At 38.7% G+C, this 22,885-nt stretch overlaps 1 protein-coding gene across 3 annotated transcripts; it reads left to right on the top strand.

Moving 5' to 3' along the window:
* Positions 1-3,828: 3,828 nt before the first annotated feature.
* Positions 3,829-18,651, top strand: RIDA (reactive intermediate imine deaminase A homolog). Of its 3 annotated transcripts, none has more exons than XM_021688263.2 (7): positions 3,837-3,964; positions 10,590-10,695; positions 12,644-12,698; positions 12,926-12,994; positions 13,957-14,012; positions 15,012-15,074; positions 17,334-18,651. In XM_021688263.2, exons 1-6 carry the CDS (start codon positions 3,900-3,902, stop codon positions 15,072-15,074), a joined length of 414 nt encoding a protein of 137 aa, XP_021543938.1. In that variant the 5' UTR covers positions 3,837-3,899; the 3' UTR covers positions 17,334-18,651. The 3 variants fall into 3 exon arrangements, with proteins under 3 accessions (XP_021543939.1, XP_021543938.1, XP_021543937.1); XM_021688262.2 differs by lacking the exon at positions 17,334-18,651 and adding an exon at positions 15,257-15,587 and having other exon boundaries at positions 15,012-15,087; XM_021688264.1 differs by lacking the exons at positions 12,644-12,698; positions 12,926-12,994; positions 17,334-18,651 and having other exon boundaries at positions 3,829-3,964; positions 15,012-15,587.
* Positions 18,652-22,885: the final 4,234 nt, after the last annotated feature.

Here is a 22,885-nt window from a genome sequence, read left to right as displayed (position 1 = left end):
AAAAAAAAAAAAAAAAAAAAAGAATCCTGTGCAAAGGAAGGAAGCTCAGAGTAGCAGAGCCAAGCCGTTCTCAAAGCATTTCAGTATTTTTACACTAGTCTTTACGGGCACCTATACAGAGAATTACCACGAACGCAACAGCTCCAGAGGTAGAGTAGTACAGTGGGTTGTACCTGTGCCTCAAAGAGAAGGCAGCAAGGCCACTGGTGACGTAGTTTTCCAAACTAGCGGACACCCCTCGGTAAAGCAGCAACAGGAGGAGAGGGGGAGGGAGTACAGTCTTGTTTTGATTTATTGCATTCCTGGAAAATTCAGTGTATATTAAAACCATGTAACTGATATTTTGTGCTCTTATGTAAAACAGGTATTAGGCTACTGTGGGACTTTCCTGCACACTCCAGCATGTCTGACATCCCTGGGCCCCGCCCGATAAATTTCAGCAGTGTTACCCCGCTCGTTATGCCAACCAAAAACACCTGCACAAACTAACAGACTGCCACATCAAGAATCGCACCACTCCTATTGAATGCCATTGAATGAACTACCACCCATTCACTTACCTCTTTCCCAATGCAGAGCTTCATTCAAAATTAAGAGTAACCAGTGTTGTGCAGTATTTAAGAACCCTTCCTTTGGAGTTAGAAACACCTGGATCAAATACCTTCCTTAACACTTTTTAGTTACATAATCGTAGGAAAGTTACTTTCCCTCTTTGAGCCTCAGTCCCCTCCTCTATAAATGGGAATCATCACAAGGTTGCTGTGAGAATAAAGTAATGTACATAACATACTGAGCATGGCGCTTTGCAAAAACTAAGGGCTTGATTTAACGGTAGCTATTATTCTCAAACAGAGTGAGGAGAGGAGAAGATAAAACTGAGCCGGCCAGAGGAGGCAGATTGAAATAACAGAGATTATGTCATTTCACCTTCTCATTCCATTCTGCTTTCACCTAAATAAAGGACAACTACATGTACACCAAAAACCACTTTTTAAATTTAAAAAATATATGGGGGGTGGTGGGTGTGGGTGTGGGGTGGGATTGGGTGTGGGGGGAGCAGCTCTTTCTGCCCATGGGTCCTGCCCCCTTGTGTAATAAAACCACCATTTTGCACTAAAAAAAAAAAAAAAAAAAATATATATATATATATATGAAGTAAATGAAGTTCTGCGCAACTAGTCAGCTAGTGAATGACACGGTTCAGATCAGTCTGCATTAAGAACCATTCAGAATGGTTTTACAGAACAATTTAGTTCACCTACTATTATCTGCTTGAATCAGAACTTACCCAGCAATCAGAGCACTACCTGGGAACTCTGGTCTACTCAGCACTAGAATAGGCCAGGAGCAGGCTGGGACTCGGGGATTGGGGTAAGCTTTGATACCAGACTAAAAAATTAGCAGACTGAACTAGCGGTGGTCCTCAAATAGTTCTAGCAGCAGAAGAGAATGAATATAGACTATACGCTTATGAGGTCTGAAGATTTTGCTTAAAAATAGCTTCCAGAAGAAATCTTAACTCTTACCTGAACAATCGGGTGAGTTTCACTATATTACTCAGTTTTTGTGTTTCCACATTTACTCATTTAGCTTTAACAAACACTAAATATGTGCCAGGCTTTATAAAACTGTTTTCCCCAAAATCTTCAAATAAATTGGACATATGTTTTCTCACACAGCTTACTATCACCTGGTTGACCATTTTCACTCCTTTATAATGGACTCCAGTTTGACAACCTGGGAATTAACCAGATGATCTCTGATTTCTTCCAGATCTAAGAAGTTGGTGATTTAGACTTGATACAAAATCTGCCTTAAGAATACCGGTACCTTGGGGCACCTAGGTGGCTTAGTTGGTTAAGTGTCCGACTCGGTTTCAGCTCAGGTCATGATCTCAGGGTCATGGGGTGGGATGATCATCGGGCTCCATGCTCAGTGCGGAGTCTGCTTGTCCCTCTCCCTCTGCTCCACCCCCCACTTACACACACGCTCGCTCTCTCCCTCTCTCTCAAATAAATAAATAAATAAATAAATAAATAAATAAAATCTTATTAAAAAAGAATACAGGTATCTTGTTTCACAAGAAATATTTTACACAAGTTAAATTATTTGTAATGCCCCAAGAGAGCTCCTTAAAGAATCACATGGTGAATTACTTTATAATAAAAAGCATCTCCTAATTGTCCAGTTTAATCAAATTTAACAACCTTTTGGGATCTATTCTTGCTCATTAGTTTTAGGCTGTGTGTATACAAAAGCAGCACAAGGTTGTGGCCTCTTTCCTTAAAGAATTTGGTTGTCTTAAACTGCTAACATTTATGGAGAACTTTATGTGTCAAGCACTAGTCTACATGCCTTATTCATTCAATTCTCAAAGACTCTATGAGGAAGGTACTAGTCCTACCCCCACTTTATAAATGAAGAAACTGAAGCACAGAGAGGTAACATAACCTGACCAAGGCCAATAAGATTGTAAGTGTGCTGGGAGTCAAACCAGGCAGTCTGGCTCTATTCACTATTTTTAAGACACAAAACAATTAGAGAACAAGACAACACACATTAAAAGACTGAATTTTGCAGTATAGCACAATAGGAAGCTGAGTAAGAAGAGAAAATGTGGATCCACAGGGAAAGTCAATGAGAAAATAGGATTTCAGTTGTGTGGAATTCGGATAGGGAAGAAAGAGTATTCAGGAATCTTCTGTGTGATTTCAGGAGTGAGGACTCTGGATGACTTGAGTGGGATGAGTAGGCCAGAGAAACCAGACTGGAAGTTCTATTTTATTACATGCTTAAAGCCCCAAACCAATGAAAAAGCTCTAAAGGCTCTTGAGCAGGAAGTAGGAAAACCAAACCTTTGCAGTATGTAGGACAAATGAGAAGGAATAATGAGGATTTTCTTACGTTACGTTTTAGAAGCAGGGCACGGCAGGAATCTTACCTGTCTTTTTCACGGTTGTCCCTCCAGCACCTAGCAATGTGTCTTGCACAAATTGGGCTCAACATATATTTGTTGAATGTAAACCTGCTAGCATAAATGGAGTGACGCGTGCTTATAATGCATTTATTTACAGAATGAGAAATATTTGGCCAAGTACCACTCCTTCTGACACGGCATGACTATCTGCCAAGAGACCAGCCATCTTCTATCTTCCTTTTTGAAATCAGATCCCAGTCACTAGGGCTCGGTTCAGATCTAAGGGGAATGCGTAGAGACCTTGTGAAGCCGGAGGAGCACTCATGAATGGGAACATGGGAGGGGCGGAAGGTGGACGACGCCCAGATCTCAGCGTGGTCCCCTTAATGACCCAACTCATTCCTTCAGAGTGCCTGGCAGGACGGGGGCGCAAGCCCATTCCGAGGACGGCGTCCGCCCGGCGGGACAACACGGGGAAATGACAAACGCAGGGGGCTCGAGCTCAGGGGCCGAAGGAGGCGCGGGGCGGCAAGCGGGGCCCAGGCGCAGGCTGCCAGGGAGGAGGAGTTCAGCGGGGTCTGAGCGACGGAAGACTGGGAGGAGAGCCGGACAGGTGGGCCCGCGCGGGGCCGTCACATACTCCCCCCTAACTCGCGGACCCTGGGGGAAACCAGCCCCTCACGACCTACCTGCCAGAGGCTCTGAGGGAAGAATCCAGGGCTCCCCAGTCAGAATGACAAGGCTCTGCGACAGCCCTCTCCGTGGAGACGTGTGCGGCGAGCAATCTGCAGGGCGCATGCGCCAACGCAGTCGCGGCCTCCACGTGGCCGGGAATCAGGCTGAGACTACAACTCCCAGAATGCCGAGCGAACTCGCTCCGGGAGAAGAGTTACTACCCGGACTGGTTGGTCTGGTGAGACGCTAGCAGAGGCAGTGTACGGGATTCTTCTCTTGGAGGGGCAGCACGATAAAAGGGTTAGCCATGGCGTCTCTGATCAGAAAGGTGATCAGCACTGCGAAAGCCCCAGGGGCCATTGGTCCCTACAGGTAACGAGGCGTGGGGGAGCGCGGACGGACGCTGGGCATGTGGGGTCGGGGGTCCGGCGCTGGAGCCACTCCGGGTCAGAGCTGGGGCGGGCCTCGGGCTTCATCCGGTCCAACCTACTCAAACTCGCTGAACTCGGGAAACAACCCGGGAAACAACCCGGGAAAGGGTCAAAGCACCCGGAGACCCATAGAGCGGGAGCCTGTGCTCCCAGGGACTGCCCCGGACCCGGAGGGCCAGAGCGCTTCGCCTGCCATAAGGGGTCAGGTTTTGTATTCTTTTTGGTAACCATTTTATCAAGATATAATTAACACACCCATAAAATTCACCCCTTTAAAGTGTACAATTCAGTGATTTTTTTATTATACTCACAAAATAGGGCAGCCATCACCACTATATAATCTCAGAATATTTTAATCACCTCCAAAAGAAATCCCATACCCATTAGCCGTCATTCCCCATTCTTTTCCCCTAACCCCTGGCAACCACTAATCTATTTTCAGTTTCTGTGGATTTGCCTGTTCTGGATTCTCCTATAAATGGAATCCTACAATATGTGGTCCTTTGTGACTGACTTCTTCCATTTTAGCATAATGTTTGGTCTAACCCTCTCTTAATTCAAAGGAGTAAATTACATGAACAGATGTGGGTGTCCATCTGGAGAGAGCTGAATTCTTTTCACAGAAATGCTTAGCAAATAGATGCTCATCTACCCAAGGCACTGAGTTTTACAGTCCGTATAGAAATGCATTGGGATGTTTATGAATTCATTGCCCATGCTCATTTCCCACTAATAAAGTCAAATACAAATCAACAAAAATCATTTCCTAAGATGGCCTCAACATGCTCTAGCTAAATATATGTATACTGGCCAGAAAGTCTACCCTGTGTACATGCATTTCCACTCGTCAGAAGTGCTGCAAATATAAAAAGGTTAATTTCTTTTTTAAAAATCCTTTTTTTGGGGTGCCTGGGTGGCTCAGTCGTTAAGCGTCTGCCTTCGGCTCAGGTCATGATCCCAGGGTCCTGAAATCGAGCCCCGCATCGGGTTCCCTGCTCCGCGGGAAGCCTGCTTCTCCCTCTCCCACTCCCCCTGCTTGTGTTCCCTCTCCAGCTGTCTCTCTCTCTGCGTCAAATAAATAAATAAAATCTTTAAAAAATTTTTTTAAAAAATCCTTTTTTTTTTCTCCTTAAAACGTCTCAGCTTTAAAACTATTAGATCTTACCCTATGCATTCTTGGAGACCTTTTTCCCATAATATAATTTTTGTTATTTTAAATTCTTCACTAAAGTATACCATGTAAACCTTTTCTCATTCTCCCTTTTTAAAATATAGTATCTGTTTACTATTAAAATAACCACAAATGGAAAACTACAACTGAAACACTTCAACTATGATAGACATATATTGAGTACCTACTATATGCCAAGCACTGCAGAGGCTACAAAAAACGTGTAAGAATTAATGCAGTGTGAAAGACATTCAGGCATGTGGGGGAAAGAAAAAGAAACTTTCATTTCGTGCATGCTATGACAACTAATCTTCTCTAAGTCCCATCCTCATTTTACAAAAGGAAGAGTCAAGCTGAAAGTGAACTTGTCCAAGGTCAGACCGTCCATACGTGGCAGAGCTTGATTTGAACAAGCCCTAGTTTTTTCCTCTGTACCACATTGCCATGAAAAATAACACAGATGCAGAACAATAATTACTACAGCAGGGTTAGAAACAAAATGCAGTGGGAGTAAAGGGTCAGCGGGGTGAGGGATGGCAAAAGAGGAGAAGAAAGAAATTGATGTAACTTGGGGCAGAGGAAGAAAAAGATCTAGGAGGGCTCCTGCAAGAGGTAGTCCTTGAGCTGGGTTTTGAAGGTTGTGTTTGCCATCTGTATAGTACTGTTATAAAGTGATTTTTAAATTACTTTGTTAAGGAATTAAGCAGGAAGTCAGAGGGAATGACTTGAGACATAATTGTGGAAGAATACATGGCATAAAGATTTTTTGGAGGAAGTTTTAGTAATCCAACTACGACTCTTTTTTTTTTTTCATTTGCCAAATCTGTGTACCACCTATATCATAATTTGCTTAACACTTTTATTTAAGCAGGCTCACTTTAACAAATTTAAAAAGGAAATTTTACAGCAGTACTCTCAATAGAAGACAACCCAGTGGAAGGTAACAGTAAAAAAATAAGCTCAATTAAATAAAAATATAATTAAATCCTAGGAAGCTGCTACAGTTGGCTCAGAACCCAAGGCCAGCTCTCTTTGTTAAAAGTGATAGATTTCTTTGTTTTCTAAAATTGATATCTTTTCTCCTTCATGTAATCAGAGGATTAATGTCATAACTGCTAACATTTATTGATGCTCACTTAGAACAAGGCACTGTTTTAGGTGCCTTAGTGCTTTATGTACACAGTTATTATGACAGTACTTATTTTTCAGATGAAGAAATTGATATACACGTGGTTAAATAATTCACCCAAGGTCAACCACCAAGATGGGATGTGACAGAATTTGAACCTAGGCAGAGCTCTAGAGCTCAATCTTCATCATTTAGTTTGCTGTCTCCTGCCATGGAAGAACTCAAAGAGAATTGAAAAAGGAGTCCTTTCAGTTTGCTTGTGACCTACACTTTGGGAAACACTGGTTTTCAGAGTTGGACTTTGAATCTGAATTGCTGTTTTGCCTCTTGCTAAAAATTAGCTTTTAGCAAAGTCTAGATTGTGATCGTTCCCAACTATCTAAACTGGAGAGTATAAACTTTATTTTGTATGCACTGAGGAGTCTTCAAATGTTTTTGAAGAGGAAGTGACATGATCAGATTTCTTTTAAGAGTACTCTGATAATTATTTGGGGAAGACATTAAGAATAGTTAAGGGGGTATTACAATAAAAGTAAAAATCAGTAATCTTTTTCCTCCTCTGCCCTGATCCCTCCTCCTCAGTCACTCAGTGGTTTTATTTCAGAGCAGAAGCAACCCTTACCGGAAACAAACACAAAGTGATTATAGACCCTAGAGCATACACCTTCCTCAAGTGTGTACTTTGTTCAAGATAGCAAGTATGACACTAATATTCCTGGGTGACTCGGAATCAACTACCTTTATAAAGCTGCAAGAAAAAAAGAAGGAAATCAAATGTATATACCAATATAATAAAAGACAAAACATCAACCAGCTTCACTGTGTGAGACTTTCTAGGACACATTGTCCTCTTGTGCTTCTTTGTATCCAGAGATCATACAAGGCCACTGAAAATGGTGCTAATTTTCAATATTTTATCTTGAAGAAAACGACACTCCAACTGACTAGTCATATCCTGATAAAGTTAATAGGATATGTTTGAAGAACCATTTGGAAACCAATTTTTGTGCATTGAGTTTGTAGTGAGCACAGTTTTTGAAAATTCTGGGTCTCCTCCAGGATGAATTCAAATGTGTTGAACTTTCAATCCCTGGCATTTTGATGGATGGGGTGTTGTCACCAATTAGCTAATCAGCTTAGCACATTTCAGGAATACCTCAGGACAGAACCTTAAGAGATTTCAACATCACAATATTGCATTGCTTTTCGTTTTGCTAGCACACTACCCAAATAGTCATGAAATTTGGAAGTGATAGTCCATGTGGCGTAGATTACAATTTGAGAATTATTACTAAGATGCTTTTGAAAGTGTTATTACCCTATGGAAATAGAACAGTATACTTTTAAATTTTCTGGAGTCTAATGACTTGTCAGTGGGTAGTAGGATGCCATGATCAGGAAGGGTCAACTATTTAATTATCTTTGTGAACTATCTCTTTACTAATCTATTAAGAGATAACTCACATAGTTGAGATAGTCTTAGACGTCTGTTAATTTTCGGAGAATAAATGAATTCCTTTTTACTATCACAAATTTTTTGACCAATCGTAATGCATATGGGCTTAAACTGTTTCATGTATGGAGAGAGCTGAAGTTACTTTGCAAAGGGCCCAGAGTAGCCTAGTTCTACACAGGACAGTTAATAAGAAACCTTGTTAGCTGATGATGCTTTTCAACCTGAGGAAAGCTTACACATTAACAAACTCAATAGTTACCTGTTTCTGGGCCAGGGTGAAAGCCAGATAGTTGAGAAGAATTTCTAGACTTTCTAAATCCTATTACCAAGTTTAAATCTACCCTGTTCCACTCTCCAAAGTCCACACAATAAGCCAGTAGGTCCTGCTAAAAAGATTCTTTACTGACAGCCAGTCATTTAAGCTAGTAAGCCTTTAGAGAGCAAAACATCAGCAAGAAGTTACTGTGTGCCCACTACGTGCAAGAAGTCACCTCAACCCTGTGCAGCTGGAGACACTAAGACACAGCTCCTGTGTTCAGGGAGTTTACAGTCTGGCACACCCCAGAGGTAGTATAAGAACAGACCGAGCTATGATGTGAGGCAAGATCCTGTACATGGTATAGAAAAAGCTCCTCTGAGGTTCAGATGAAAAAAAAGGCTTAGTTACTTGCCCAGGGAAAATTGTGTGATGGTTTTCGGTGTAGTTTTGTTTACAATAACAAAATGCTGGAATTAAAGGTAACTAGTTAAAGTATGTCCATGCAGTGAAATACTACACAACTGTTAAAAGAATAAGGATGCATCCTGCATACAGTTATGGGAAGATCAGGATATATTGTTGAGTGAACAAAGCAAAATGTAGAGGAGTGTTTAATATACTACATGTTGTATAAAAAAAAGATGTTGTATACTACATGTTGTATAAAACAGGCAGAAGATAATATATTCATTTTTATTCATATATGCATGAAAAAACTTTGGAAGAATATGTAAAGAAAAGCATTGGTTATCTGTAGGGACTGGAAATGGAGCAGGAGGAAAATAAGGAAAGAAAGGAAGAGATTTTTCACTGAGATTCTTTGGATAGTGTCTAGATTTTTTAGCCATGTGAATGTTCTCTTATTCAAAAAATTATTAAGAAAAAATTATAGGGGCACCTGGCTGGCTCGGTCACTAGGGCATGTGTCTCTTAATCTTAGGGTCATGAGTTCAAGCACAGAGCTTGCCTAAAATATATATATATATATTATAAAGAAAAAACATGGTCAGGAAAATCAGGGGAAACATCATGAAATAAAAGGAAAGCTTAGAGCATATTGGAAAACACTATAGGGAACTAAAAGATTAGAAATGAGAATGTAGTATTAGAAATGTAAAATTAGAAATGAGAAGATGCTGTTTCTAAATAAGCATGGAAATGGTAAAACAAATTTTACTTCTGAATTTAAACTGCTACTAAGGTTTCTTTATCAACATTTTAAAAATGGTGGCACTTACTGCCACTGAATTGTGTACCTAAAAATGGTTAAAATGGTAAATATATTTTACCACAATTAAAAAGAGAGACAGAGGGGTTTTCTTTATCCAAAAAGGAAAAAAAAGGAAAAAAAAATTGAATTGATTTGTTTGGCTTTTTTTCAGGTCTTGATGTGGCTTATTCTGTTTCTTGTGATTTTATCCTAATTCTGAAATTTAGTATCCTCATTACAAGTCATTTCCAAAAGCAAGCACTTTGCAGAAATGAGGTGTAACCTCCCAGATGAAATCTTGTCTGAGAATAATTACTCCTTTTCTTAGAGTGCTCTTGGCATTTCATTTCTGTTATTTTACAGCTCTGTTGAGGTGTAAGTTACATTAAAATTCACCCACTTTTAAGTGTAGACTACCATGAATTTTTGTAAATGTCTAGAGCCATGTGCCTGCCAGCACAGTCAAGTTTTAGCACATTTCCATCACCGCCCCCAAAAAATTCCCTCATACCATACATTTGTGGTCAGTGACCACTGACCCAGGAAGCCACTAACCTACTTTCTGCTGCTATTCTGTCTTTTCTAGAATTTCATATAAGTGGAATCAAATAATATGTAGTCTTTAGTTGGATCTATCAGTGGATTTTTTTTTTATTTTTTGTTTTTCTTTTTTGCTGTCATGAATAATGCTGTTCTGAATATTCATGTAAGGTCTTTGGACATATATTTTCATTTCTTTTAGGTAGTTCCTAGGAAAGAAATCGCTGGGTTGCATGTTAAGTGTATGTTTAAGTTTTTAAGAAACTTGCCAAACTCTTTTCCAAAGTGTGTACTGTTTTTGCATTCCCACCAACAATGTATAGGGTTCTGGTTGCTTCCCATCTTCACCAGTACTTACTATTATCAGTGACATCTTATTGTGTGTAGTGGTATCTATTAGGTTTTGCTTTACATTTTTCTAATGAGTAATGTTGAGCATCTTTCATGTACTCCCTAGTTCTTCATATGTCTTCTTTTATGAAATACCTGTTCAGTCACTTGCCCATTTTTTATTGGGTTGTTTATCTTCCTGTTTTTGAGTTATAAGAGTTCTTCATATATTCTGGATGCAAGTTCTTTGTTAGATATATGTTCTTCAAATATTTTCTCCCAACCTGTGACCTATATTTTCATTTTCTTAAAGATCTCTTTAGAAAAGCAAGTTTTTAAATTTGAATGAAGTCCAATTATTAAGTCTTTTATTTTACATTTTGTGCTTTTTGTGTCTTAGCAAAGAGATCTTTTAGCATTGAATTTTGTATTTTATATCTTTTGTATACACTGAATTTCTGTTTGTTGCAGTCAAGCCGTGTTAGTCGACAGGACCGTTTACATTTCAGGACAGCTAGGCATGGACCCTGCAAGTGGTCAGCTTGTGCCAGGAGGGGTGGCAGAAGAAGCCAAGCAAGTAAGTCATTTTTCACATTTGAAGTTCCCTTCTTGACTGTTTTTTAATACTGGGGGGTATTAAGAATCTACTTGGCTGATTTTTTTATAGAGATTATCAGATAAATGCTTTTAGAGTTACATACTGATTAGTTTAAGACGGTTTTATGTCAGTAGAAAGTTCAAAATTTGAGGAATCATTTAACAAGCAAAAAAAAAAGTCTACCTTCCAAGGTGACTTCAAACCTGAATTATTGGATACTCACTCAGTATATACATATTACCAAATCGTCATGTTATATACCTAAAACTGATAAAATATTAGATGTCCGTTATCTCAATAAAATTACTTAACTCTCAGTTAAATTATTGAAACCAGATAGTATCTTGTCATTTCTACATGGATTGGAAAAATTTCTTTTTTTTTTTTTTTTAAAGATTTTATTTATTTGTCAGAGAAAGAGCACAAGCAGGGGGAAGCGACAGGCAGAGGGAAAAGCGGGCTCGGGGCTCGATCCCAGGACCCTGGGATCATGACCTGAGCCGAAGGCAGACACTTAAGCAACTGAGCCACCCAGGCGTCCCTGGATTGGGAAATTTCTTATCAGGGCCACTGACCCGCAAAAAAAACACCACAAAAGTAAAAGTCAACATTTGTTAGTAAGAACTATTGAAGATTACGTGTAGTAGGTTTTTTCTTTTTAAATAAGAATGGGGAGTACAATTCTTTTTTTTTTTTTAAAGATTTTATTTATTTATTTGAGACAGAGAGAATGAGAGAGACAGAGAGCACATGAGAGGGGGGAGGGTCAGAGGGAGAAGCAGACTCCCTGCCGAGCAGGGAGCCCGATGCGGGACTCGATCCCGGGACTCCAGGATCATGACCTGAGCCGAAGGCAGTCGCTTAACCAACTGAGCCACCCAGGCGCCCCAAGAATGGGGAGTACAATTCTAATCCAATAAATAGAATTAAATTATAATTTTATGCATTCGCCAAGTCATTTGTATTATCCAAAGACAGAAACAACCTAAATGTCCGTCCATAAGGAACTAGTGAAATAAATCATGCTAGAGCCGTACAATTGAGTTAATGCAGAAAAATCCCCCAAGGTTAATTGTTAACGTGATAAAACCAAGATGCAGAACAGCTTGCACAGTATGCTACCATCTGTGTGTGTGTGTGTGTCTGTGCACGTGTGCGGGTGTGCATATTCATGCTGGTATGAGCATCAACTGTCTCCACAGGATATAGAAGGAAGCAGAAACAGTGGTCCCCTCTGAAGGAAACAGGGGAAGGGCAGTCCAGGGGGGAGACATCTTTGCACTGGATTTGCTTCTTTATAGCTTTTGAATTTTTTGCCATATCTATATGTTACCTATTTAGAAGGTGAACTGTTTTTTATAATGTGACCAGTAAAGTGGAGAGGAATAATGAATTGAAAAAATAATACATTAAGGAATGAGTAAAAACCGATGTTTTTCCAAAGGCCAGAGTGTCAAGCATATACCTAGTTTACTAATACTATTTTTTGAGAAAAAGATAAAAGTACTCTTTAAAATCAATTATTGCTTTAAAAGAAAACATATTTTAATGCTCACGGGCTCATACTTATCCTCCAAGTGATAGAGGGTTAGGAACTCCAGGAGCTTTCTCTGTTTCAGCTGAGTGGACTTCGGCTGAGAACTTCACACACTCTAGCACTGAAGAAGAGACGTCAGTCCAGTCTCTTACTCACAAAAGGAGGCAAGGTCTCACTATATTTCAAAAAGATTCATTTCCATTAAACGAAAGCCAAGAAGCAATTCACTTGTATGGAGGGGGCCTAGAAAGAGTAGAATTGCCTAGAAAAGGAGAATTTTTCTGCAACATAAGCTATTCAATGGGGTATTAGCAAAAATTGCTTAATTGAGTTGAATTAAAACTTTACTATAACATCAGTGCCTTAGGCCTTTCTTGCCTTGCTTCATAGGCTCTTACAAACTTGGGTGAAATTCTGAAAGCTGCAAGCTGTGACTTCACTAATGGTGAGCAACTTGATATGCCTTCACATTTCTGTTTGATGTTTCTGTGGTCTTTTTGAAGAACATTGAGCATCCAGTAATACATCATGCCATATCATCATTGCTTTTGAAAGTTGTTTTAATTTCAGTCCCATTTTAATCAAGACAGTCACAGAACCACATGTTTTTCTAAGTAATATTTTGGGTGAGACCAAACAGCTAAACCTAATAACAATGTATACGTCTTCTAGTGGTAAAAACAACTGTTTTGCTGGCTGACATGAATGACTTCAACACTGTCAATGAAGTCTACAAGCAGTGTAAGTAATTTGGCTTTATTACTGTATTCCATTTTAACAAGAAATGAATCTATTGGGGCGCCTGGGTGGCTCAGTCGTTAAGCGTCTGCCTTCGGCTCAGGTCATGATCCCAGGGTCCTGGGATCGAGCCCCGCATCGGGCTCCCTGCTCGGTGGGAAGCCTGCTTATCTCTCTCCCACTCCCCCTGCTTGTGTTCCCTCTCTCACTGTGTCTCTCACTCTGTTAAATAAATAAAATCTTAAAAAAAAAAAAAAAAGAAATGAATCTATTAACCTTATTGAGTGTCCATTATGAATTAAGAGTGATAGGAGCTGCTAAAGAAATGGCCATAGATCCTGTCCTAAAAGAATAGTCTGATTGAGAACATACAGTGACCCCCATGAAAAAGATCCAAGACATTTCTATGGTATTCCCTAGGATAATATACTACAACCCTATGAATTCATTTTCCTAAAGCTTAATATTGTTACACACTTCTCAGGTTTTTTAAGCCCTCCTAATAATTTTTTTTAACACAAAGATTGTATTTTTTACTGCTGTGATACGGCCTCAACACCATCTCTGTTCAGGCTCTCAGATTCATTAGCTGGTTAATTAACATTTTTATGCTTTGGTTTCCTCATATGCAAAATGGGGATAAAGCTTTATAGGGTTGTTGGAATGCTTAAATGAGTTCATACCACAATAAATATTGCTCCAAACATAAAACCCCATTCATATCAAAGAAGATCGAAGTCCCAAAAGCATGTATTTTCAATTTTTTCCTGAAAGCTAAGACATTTTTAAAAAGTATTCAATATCATAGGAATCCTATGGCAAAATATTTTATCAAACAAATATGAATGTGAGCTTTTCTTAGTGTTGCTTATATCTAAGAATGGACAGATCTGTGAAGCACTTACCAGAGTCTTGATTGTGCAGTCATAATACAGTGTCTGAAAACTAAAATGAAATTCTTTTAGATTTCAAGGGTAGTTTTCCTGCAAGAGCTGCTTACCAGGTTGCTGCTTTGCCCAAAGTAAGTACACTTTAAAGTGACTAATGTACACGATTGTAAATTTCTGCGTTGTTTTCTGAGTATAACAAACTAAGCACTTTGGCAGGAAATTTTTTAAAGAAAAAAAAAGAAATAATCTCTGCTTTCCAGGATCTTAAAGACTAAAAGGAAATACCCAATATTATATGCTGGGGGCAGGGAGGAGGGATTAAGAAACTTCAGAAATTTTTTTAATTTGTCTTAAAAATTAAGAAAATTAGAAGTCAAGGCCACACATGAACATGAACACAACAGAATCAGAGGGACTTAAATTGTAAGAGAAAGTAAAATACTAGCTGTATTGTTTTCACATATTTAGAGACTATACCCTGAGCCAGGGTACTGAGCTCTGCAATAAAAAATTTCACGTGCCTAATGAAACATCCAGACTTCCATTAGAAAAATAATCTCAAAACCAGTGGCCCACATATTTTCTCACCATTGATATTGTGGTATTCAAATGTGATGAGAAGCTCCTAGCAGCACAGTATTCCTGCCTACAAAAAAGCAGCCTCCTGACTTCCCTGTAAAGAAAATTTATCTTCTATGAGTGGTATGTTTATTGTTTTAATCGGTTGTTACTCGGAATGGTCAGTATTCCCAAACTTAACTAAGGTATTGAGTGTAGTGGAAGGAGCTCTGAACTTGGAATCGCAAAACATGGGTTTGAACCTCTGCCATTTAGCGCAGTGTCCTGGGATAGGTGAAAACCACCTCTCCAAGCTTCCACATATATCGTTCTCCGGATTGAGGAGAGCACGCTGTCCCCTAGAGCTGCCGAGAGAATCCTGTGAGCTAATGCACTCAAATGTGTCTGACACGGGAGCCTGCCAGTGAATGCTTCCCCATCCTTCCCTTCTTTGAAAAATGTAATGTTAACAATGCTGTATTGCTATCAGTTGTATGTTTTTAGTAGGTATTCTAGAGCTCTCTTCATTCGTAAAAAATTACCTAACCGTTGCTTGATTATTTTCCTTGCAGGGAGGCCATGTGGAGATTGAGGCAGTCGCTGTCCAAGGACCTCTCACAACAGCGTCTCTATAAGTGGGTCCAGAGTTATTTAGTCTGGAATTTTAACAGTGTCTTCAAATTAACATCTTAATTTTTACAGTTGACGTTGGAAAGTTTATGAATGACTTAAACATTTGAGGTCATTATGGAAATACCATATAATAAGGGGAATGAAGCATGAATTGGGGATCAGATGACAACTCCAGTTACTGGTGTAATAAATCACACGCACACTCATGTTCCTGGATGTGGGGAAAGAGACGTTCATTACATACTTATGCAAATAAATGAAAGTAAAGGGAAATAAATCATAGGAGAGAGGGGTTGTTACTCTTCCTGATAAATAATTAAGAGCACTTGTAATTCGGTTAAATGCTCTTAATTTAATGATGTGAAATACTTAGTTCTCTTGTCAGCTATATAATTCTGCTTTTACTTGAGTAAAATTAAAGTACTGAAATTTGAATGGTAGAGGTAAAGGAGAAGGAAGTGGACCACAATCTTAATAGATAATATTTTTCTAATGGAAATAAAATAGACGTGCAGATTTTCCTTGGTGTGATTCTGTTCACTTATTTTTTTTTTTAAAGATTTTATTTATTTATTTATTTGAGAGAGAGAAACAGCATGAGAGGGGATAGGGTCAGAGGGAGAAGCAGGCTCCCTGCTGAGCCGGGAGCCCGATGTGGGACTCGATCCCAGGACTCCGGGATCATGACCTGAGCCGAAGGCAGTCGCTTAACCAACTGAGCCACCCAGGTGCCCTGTTCACTTATTTTTTAACAGTTTAATTTGTACATTAAAGCACATTACCTGATGGGGGTGGGGGGTGGGGGGGGGAGACCATGAAGTTAAAACCCCAACTATTTTTTTCTCAAAACTTAATTTTGACTTTGTATATTTCTACACTGTTGTAATCAGGCTATGTGTAATCATTTTGTGTTTGATCCTTTAAAATCTTTTAATTTAGACAACTACTACATGACTACCTCCTTGCTGTAGGATAAATTCCAACACAGAAGTATATAGATTAAAGAGTAGAAGTAGCCTTCACTCACTCTCCATTCCATTTACCTCCCCAAAGAGAAGCACTGCTGAGTTTTGAGCATAACCAGCAGTTTTCTGTTCTTTACATACTTGATCATCCAGCTTGGTTTGGGCTTGTTTACATAAATGGAACTGTATATATTACTCTACAGATTGCTGTCTTCTGTCTTGAAGATCTTCCATATATATACATAGAGGCCTGCCTCATTTTTAAAACGGTCGCAGGGTATCCTTCTGAGAGAATATGCGTCAGGTGACTTAACCACTCCTCCAAAAAAGTCGGTGTTTTCAAGAGTATCATATTACAGCAGTGCAGCCATAACGTTCTTACACATACACCTACCATTCTTGGGGATACAAGAGCTTGTTAGAGAGAGCATCGAACATTACAAGCATCCCACTTATATAAAGATAAGTTGGTGACCCACTTCTGAGTTGTTTCATAAATGTTTCAGCTTATTGTAGAAATGTCATGTTAATTTGGAAAGCTCAGTCAACTAAAAGATGCTTTTAGAGGCAGCTAAGACACCAGTTTTTAGAGCACAGGCTTTGGAGTAATCCCAGTGGGGTTCGAGGCCCACATCTACCACTTATTAGCTCGATTACCTTCAGCTATTTATTTAAGCTCTTAAGCCTCAGTTTCCTGAGAGATAAGAATTGCACCTCCTCAAAGGGATGTCATAAGGATGAAGTAAAATAATGTATATGAAAATTACTTTGCAGACGTTAGCACAGAGCAAAGGCTCAAAAAGAGCTACCTCTATTCAGTATTGGGTAATTATTGATTGTATGGAATAATGCGCTAAGTAGAAAGGTTTCTGCTGTTTGGGTAACTAAATTTATTAACAAAGAGTAAGTATGACAACTCTGTAAGTAGGCAGAGTTGGGGAGTATAGGAGTGTGAGTTGATAAAACAAGAGTAGGCACTGGAAATTCTTTTAGACATTTTTACATGAAGCAATATAGTATAGTGCTTAAGGGCTGGACTCTAGAGCCAGACTGCCTGAGTTCAAATCTTGTTCCACCGTTTCTAAGCTCTATAACTTCGGGCAAGTTATTTAAGCTCTCTGTTCTGTTTCTTCTGTAAAATGTCTGTTTCACCTATAAAATGGGGATATTGGTAGTACCTACCTTATAAAGTTTTAAGTGTTAAATTAATATGCATGAAGCACTTAGAATAATGCCTGGCACGTAGCTGTGATGATGAGGATAATCACTGAAGCCTTTCCATTATTTGGCAATAAGAAGAAATGAGCTGTCAGGCCATAAAAAAGACATGAACCTTGAATGCATGTTGCTGAGTGAAAGAAGCCAGTCTGAAGAGGCTACACACAGCATGATCCCAACTCTGACATTCTGGAAAAGACACAACTACAGAGACAGTCAAAAGGTGAGTGGTTGTCACGAGTTTGGGGAATGGTGGAGGAGGTAGGGGAGGGATGAAGAGGTGAAGCACGGGAGGTTTCTAGGGCAGTGAAACTCTTCTGTAGGATACTGGCCTGGCGGATGCATGGCATTGTGCATTTGTCAACAAACCATAGAATGTACAACACAAAGAGTAAACCCCACCATAAACTAGAGATTTCAGTTAATAATGTCAGTGTTGGTTCATCAGTTATAACAAATGTACCACATTAGTGAAAATGTTAATCATCAGGGAGACTGTGTGCCGTGGGGAGAGGGAGTATGAATGGGTACTCACTGTACATAAAAATGCCCTAGAAAAAAAACTTTGTAATGTTTCAAGGACTGTAGCAATGCAGTCTGTGGTAGGGTGTTAAATTGAAAGGTTGCCTTTTCATTTAAAATGGTTGCTCATAGTTAACTGGCATCTCCTAAAAATATGAAGACAGGTAAATCAGCAAGGGACAAATTCCACCCCCCACCCCAAAATGTGCTGGAGAAAATGTTGACAGGTGATGAAATTTGTCTAGGACGACACCTGAATTTAAGTCTTAATTAATTAAGCAAATTAAGCAAAAACCAGTTTATTGCTATTTTACATGAATCAAAAACGCTATATAATTTTTATGCCTGGTTTAGATAATAAATACCAAGTCCAGCTGAAGAAAGGACCACCACCAATGCTTTCTGAGCCCTATATAAACCATTCTCAGTCCTATTGTTGTTGCTTCCCCCAAAGAGAGCTGCAGTCCTAAATTTTATGTTAATCATTCTTCTTTTGCTTTTTAGTTTGGCCACATAAAAGTTAGGCATACAAATGATCCTTTACTTTTGCCTGATTTTGAATTTTATATTAATAATGTACTGAATGTATTTGACTTGCTTTTTTCACTCAATATTATGGTTCAAAATTTTTTAAACATCTTTTGATACTGAGTAGATACACAGGAATATTGACCACGCATGCTTCCACCACCCAGTTCGAGAAAAAGAACATTCCTATTGCAGTAGAAGACCTGATGTGATGCTCCAATCCTGTCCACTTCCCATGCGTCTCAGGAAACCAATATCCTGAATTTTGCATTTATCATTTCTTCTTGTATATGTTTGAGTCATTAAGCAAAATGTTTTCCTTTCCAAGTTTCTGAAGTAAAACGAAAGTGAAATCACTTGCATTGTGTTTTGCTTTTAAAGGAATGTCTTTAACATTTCACTGTTGAGTGTGATGCTATAGGATTGTTAATATACTCCTTTTACTAGATCAAGGTTTCCTTCTAGGCCTACTTTGCTAAAAGTCCTTTCTTCCCTTCTTCCTCCCCTCCCTTCTTCCTTCCCTCCCTCCTTCCTTCCATGAATATTTAATAAGCCAGATATTGTCGTGAGTGCTGTCAATTTTGAAATAAGGAGCCCAAAATTCTTGTCCTCAGGGAGCTTAACTTCTAGTGAACAGATAATAAGAAAAATGGTAAATTATATATTAGGCAAATTCATAGTGATGGAATGAGTAGAGGTTACCAAGGGTTGGGTGGAGGGTAGTGGGGAGCTCTTGCTTCATGGTTCCCGCTGCGAGTGATGAAGAGTTTTGGAAATATGGTGATAGTTATACAACATTGTGAATGTATTTAATTCACTGGATTATATGCCTAAGAATAGTTAAAAGGGTAAATTTTGTTATTTTTTACCACAATTTTTAAAAAGTTGAACAAAAAATTATGTTAGATTGTGAAGAGCTGTAGGGAAAACTAAAGCAAGGGGAGTTGGAGAGTGTTGGCGATTACAAGTTTAAAAAGGTCAGCGGGAAGGGAAGGCCTCACTGAGGTCACACTGGAGTTCAAAGTGGTGGTTGAAATTGAATTTTTTCTGTAACTATGACATCATCATAGGATTGTTCTCATTCACCTTGCTAATATGGTTAAATACAACTGATCAGTTTTTTATAATGTAGAACCAACCTCTCCTAGAATAATTCAACTTGGTCAATATATGTGTCTATTATATATACTCACACATATATATTTATAATGTATATGCTTTATACCCTCAAACTTACAGTGATACATTTTGTTTAGGATCTTTACATTTATGTTCATCTGTAAGACTGGCTTTTCCCTCCTGTGGAGGAGCTTATGGTTGTGAACATCTATCCTTGAATGTTTGATAGAATTTACCTATTAAACAGTTTGGGCTTGGTAATTTTCTTTTTTTTTTTTAAGATTTTTATTTATTTATTTGAGAGAGAGAGAATGGGAGACAGAGAGCATGAGAGGGAGGAGGGTCAGAGGGAGAAGCAGACTCCCTGCCGAGCAGGAAGCCCGATGCGGGACTCGATCCAGGGACTCCAGGATCATGACCTGAGCCGAAGGCAGTCGCTTAACCAACTGAGCCACCCAGGCGCCCAGGCTTGGTAATTTTCTTTGGAGAAAAATTGTAAACTCCTGATTCGATTTCTTTCATGGTAGCAGGAACATTCAGATCTTCTAGTTTTTCCTTCAGTCAGTTTTAGTCATTTACATTGTTGTGGAATTTGCACACTTCATCTTAATTTTCACATTTGTAGGCATTTTTTCAATCTCTTGAATCTGTGCCTTTTCATCTAATATGGTTTATTTGGGCTTCTGGGTTTGTTTTTTTTTTAAAGAACCATGAAGCAGTCTTGCCCACAAGCTTATCAATTTTACTAATCTTTGTACAGAATTGTTTGGGGCTCTGTTGATCCTTTCTAGGATTATCATTATCATTAATTTCTGCTGTTACATTTAATATTTTCTCCAGCTCATTTATAAACCACCTCTTTCTACTTTTACTATCAAGACTCTTACTTGTAAGTGACAGAAACCCAACTCAAACTAGTATAAGTGGAAAGAAAGGAATTCATAAGGCTTGTATAGCAGAGAAGTCCAGAGTACAGCTGGCTTTATTTACCCACGTGCACTCCAGAAACTTCCTGGCTCCCGTCGCTTAGGGGAAGTAGCTGCAGGCCCAGACATACAGACCCCTAAGGCCCTAACCCCAGCACTAAGACATTTTCTGGTATCTCTGGTGGGAGCTTCACAGAGAGGGCTCTGATTGGTCCAGCTCAGGTTAGGGGCCCATTCTTAAACCAATCACTGTGGCCAAGAAATTAGACACTCAGGCCAGGTTGGGTCTGAGGGGCATAGTTATAAATAGGTCATGGCTTCAAATTCAAACCCTAGAATAAAAGAGCTGGAAATAAAATGCTGGTACCCAAGTTAATCAACTTGTCAGTGGCTGGGTTGGGATGTTGAGTCTTCTTTCCACACTGAAGGAGAATCACTAGATTTTGTGAAAAAGAACATTTATTTCATGTTAGTCTTTCAAACATACAGAAATAGCAATCTCTTCAAAGTGTGTTATCACTAAATGATCATGAAGTATCTAAAAGGAGTCACCCATCTTTCCATGCTATTTTCAGATTCCTTACCTTTCACAGAGGGTGTAATTTAAAGAATACTTTTCTTATGGAAGGACAGGATGAGTCAAAAGTAATTTGTATCTTTCTGTAATAAAAATTCAGATAGAAAATACACCACAAAGAACTTTCACTTTATTTCTAATAACATATTCAAACAGAATTGTAAATATTGAACCAGCAGTACAAAATAATTCTATAAGAATTTTGGCCATATTTTCCTCTACAGCCAATTAATATTCAGTTCTGAGGAAATTATCAAGATTATATAAGAATAAAGACCATTGGTCATCAACAAATATTTACCGAGTGCCAAATTTATACTAGGCTCAGTAGGGCGTCTTCCCTGCCCACTAAAGAGCTTACAGTCTTTTCTCTAACATTTGGTTAGCAGTTAGTATTAAAAGTAATTCCAAATAAAATATTAAGTCTCAGTGTTTTTCCCTAAGATATCAAAAAATTATTTATAAATTGTGGTCAGCTAAGTGCTAATATACTTGGGCACAGCTTCTCTCCCTATAGCACTAATCAATATTTACCAACATAGCAAGGATTGTTGGAACATTCTCTAAAACCTGTTATCCCCCATAGAGTCCAATGAGGAAAACCCAGAAATGCTGCACTCAGCCATTCAATAGACTTAAAGCTCTATTAACAGTTGAGCTTTGGCTAACTTTGTATTGTAACACTAAAAGGAAAAAGAAGCCCTCCCATCCAGTTATGTGTAACATTTAGATTTCATCTCTTAAAGTTTATATTTTCTGATTTCTACCATGAACATGTATTCGTTTCATACTAAGAAAAAAATGATTATTTTAATAATAAATCCTTCCTTGTAATTATCACCTAAATGATCACTATGTCACATTCAAGTACCTAGACAATGCCAGTGTTATTTTTACCAAAAACACTTCTTTAACAAAACTCGAATATCCAGAAAACATGAAGCACGTCTGTACTGATCCACTAAATACCTACTATCTATAGTTTAAATAAATTGTTAGTCTGTCCCCTCACTGAACTGTTGGGAGTGTGGTGAAGGTCAGAAAAGTCACCTTGTGACTTGTCACCTTGTGGGCCTTGTGACTTCTTACTTGGCACTGGGGCTGAAACTCCTCCCAACCCAAAGCCCCTCTCCAACAGTTCAGCTGCCATAGAAAGTGTCTGTTCTTGTCCTTGAATAATTCTTTTTAAGTGTTTGGAATCAGCGTTGCATAAATCAACTCAATATAATATGCATTACTTTTTTCATAAATTTATATAATAGCACGAATGATATTTTGCTAGTTACTTTTATTAAGAAAATTTTGAGAACCACCTATGTTCTACAAGAAGAAAAAATAGGCAGATTTCAAACCAAAGTTAACATCCCTATGTTTGTCAACTATACTTCAATTTTAAAAAAATTAGTATCGCTAACTGGTTTCTCAGAACTCTTTTTGTGGAAACTGGTGAGGCTTGCTGATCTCTCTCCCCAGTAATGGGTAGAAAGAGCATGTTTAGTCATGTTGATATAGCACATTATTAAACTGAAGGGGTACCCTTCTTCTACCTTCAAAAGGCATTAAAGCCTGCCTTTGATGTCTGGAGACTTCTTTCATTAGCCACAGAAATAATGATACAGGTGTGAAGTTACAATAGCTCATATACTGCCCAATAAGTTTGCTGAGTGGTATTACTGAAATAAAGCTAATGGCCTCCAATTTGATTCTACATGGATTAAGTAATCCCAGGGAGTTCCCTAGCTTTTGTTGATAGTAACAACTGAAAAGAGAAATCCCATCCCTGTGAGATGCTCTCTAGGATTACACCGATTCTGTTTCTGTAATTAAAACCTTGCGAGTATAACCGAATGCTCATTAACTTTATAAACTCTGAGGAAGAGAGGAGCTGACAGAGTTTTAGATTAAATGATATCTTGTGAGCAAATGCTTTCGACTTTTCAGACACAGCCATGCCTGGC

The sequence above is a fragment of the Neomonachus schauinslandi genome, chromosome 4 (assembly GCF_002201575.2).
Source record: "Neomonachus schauinslandi chromosome 4, ASM220157v2, whole genome shotgun sequence".
NCBI classification, from domain to species: Eukaryota; Metazoa; Chordata; class Mammalia; order Carnivora; family Phocidae; genus Neomonachus; species Neomonachus schauinslandi.
The sequence above is the reverse complement of the archived record's forward strand: the minus strand, read 5'-3'. Positions and strand labels throughout refer to the sequence as shown.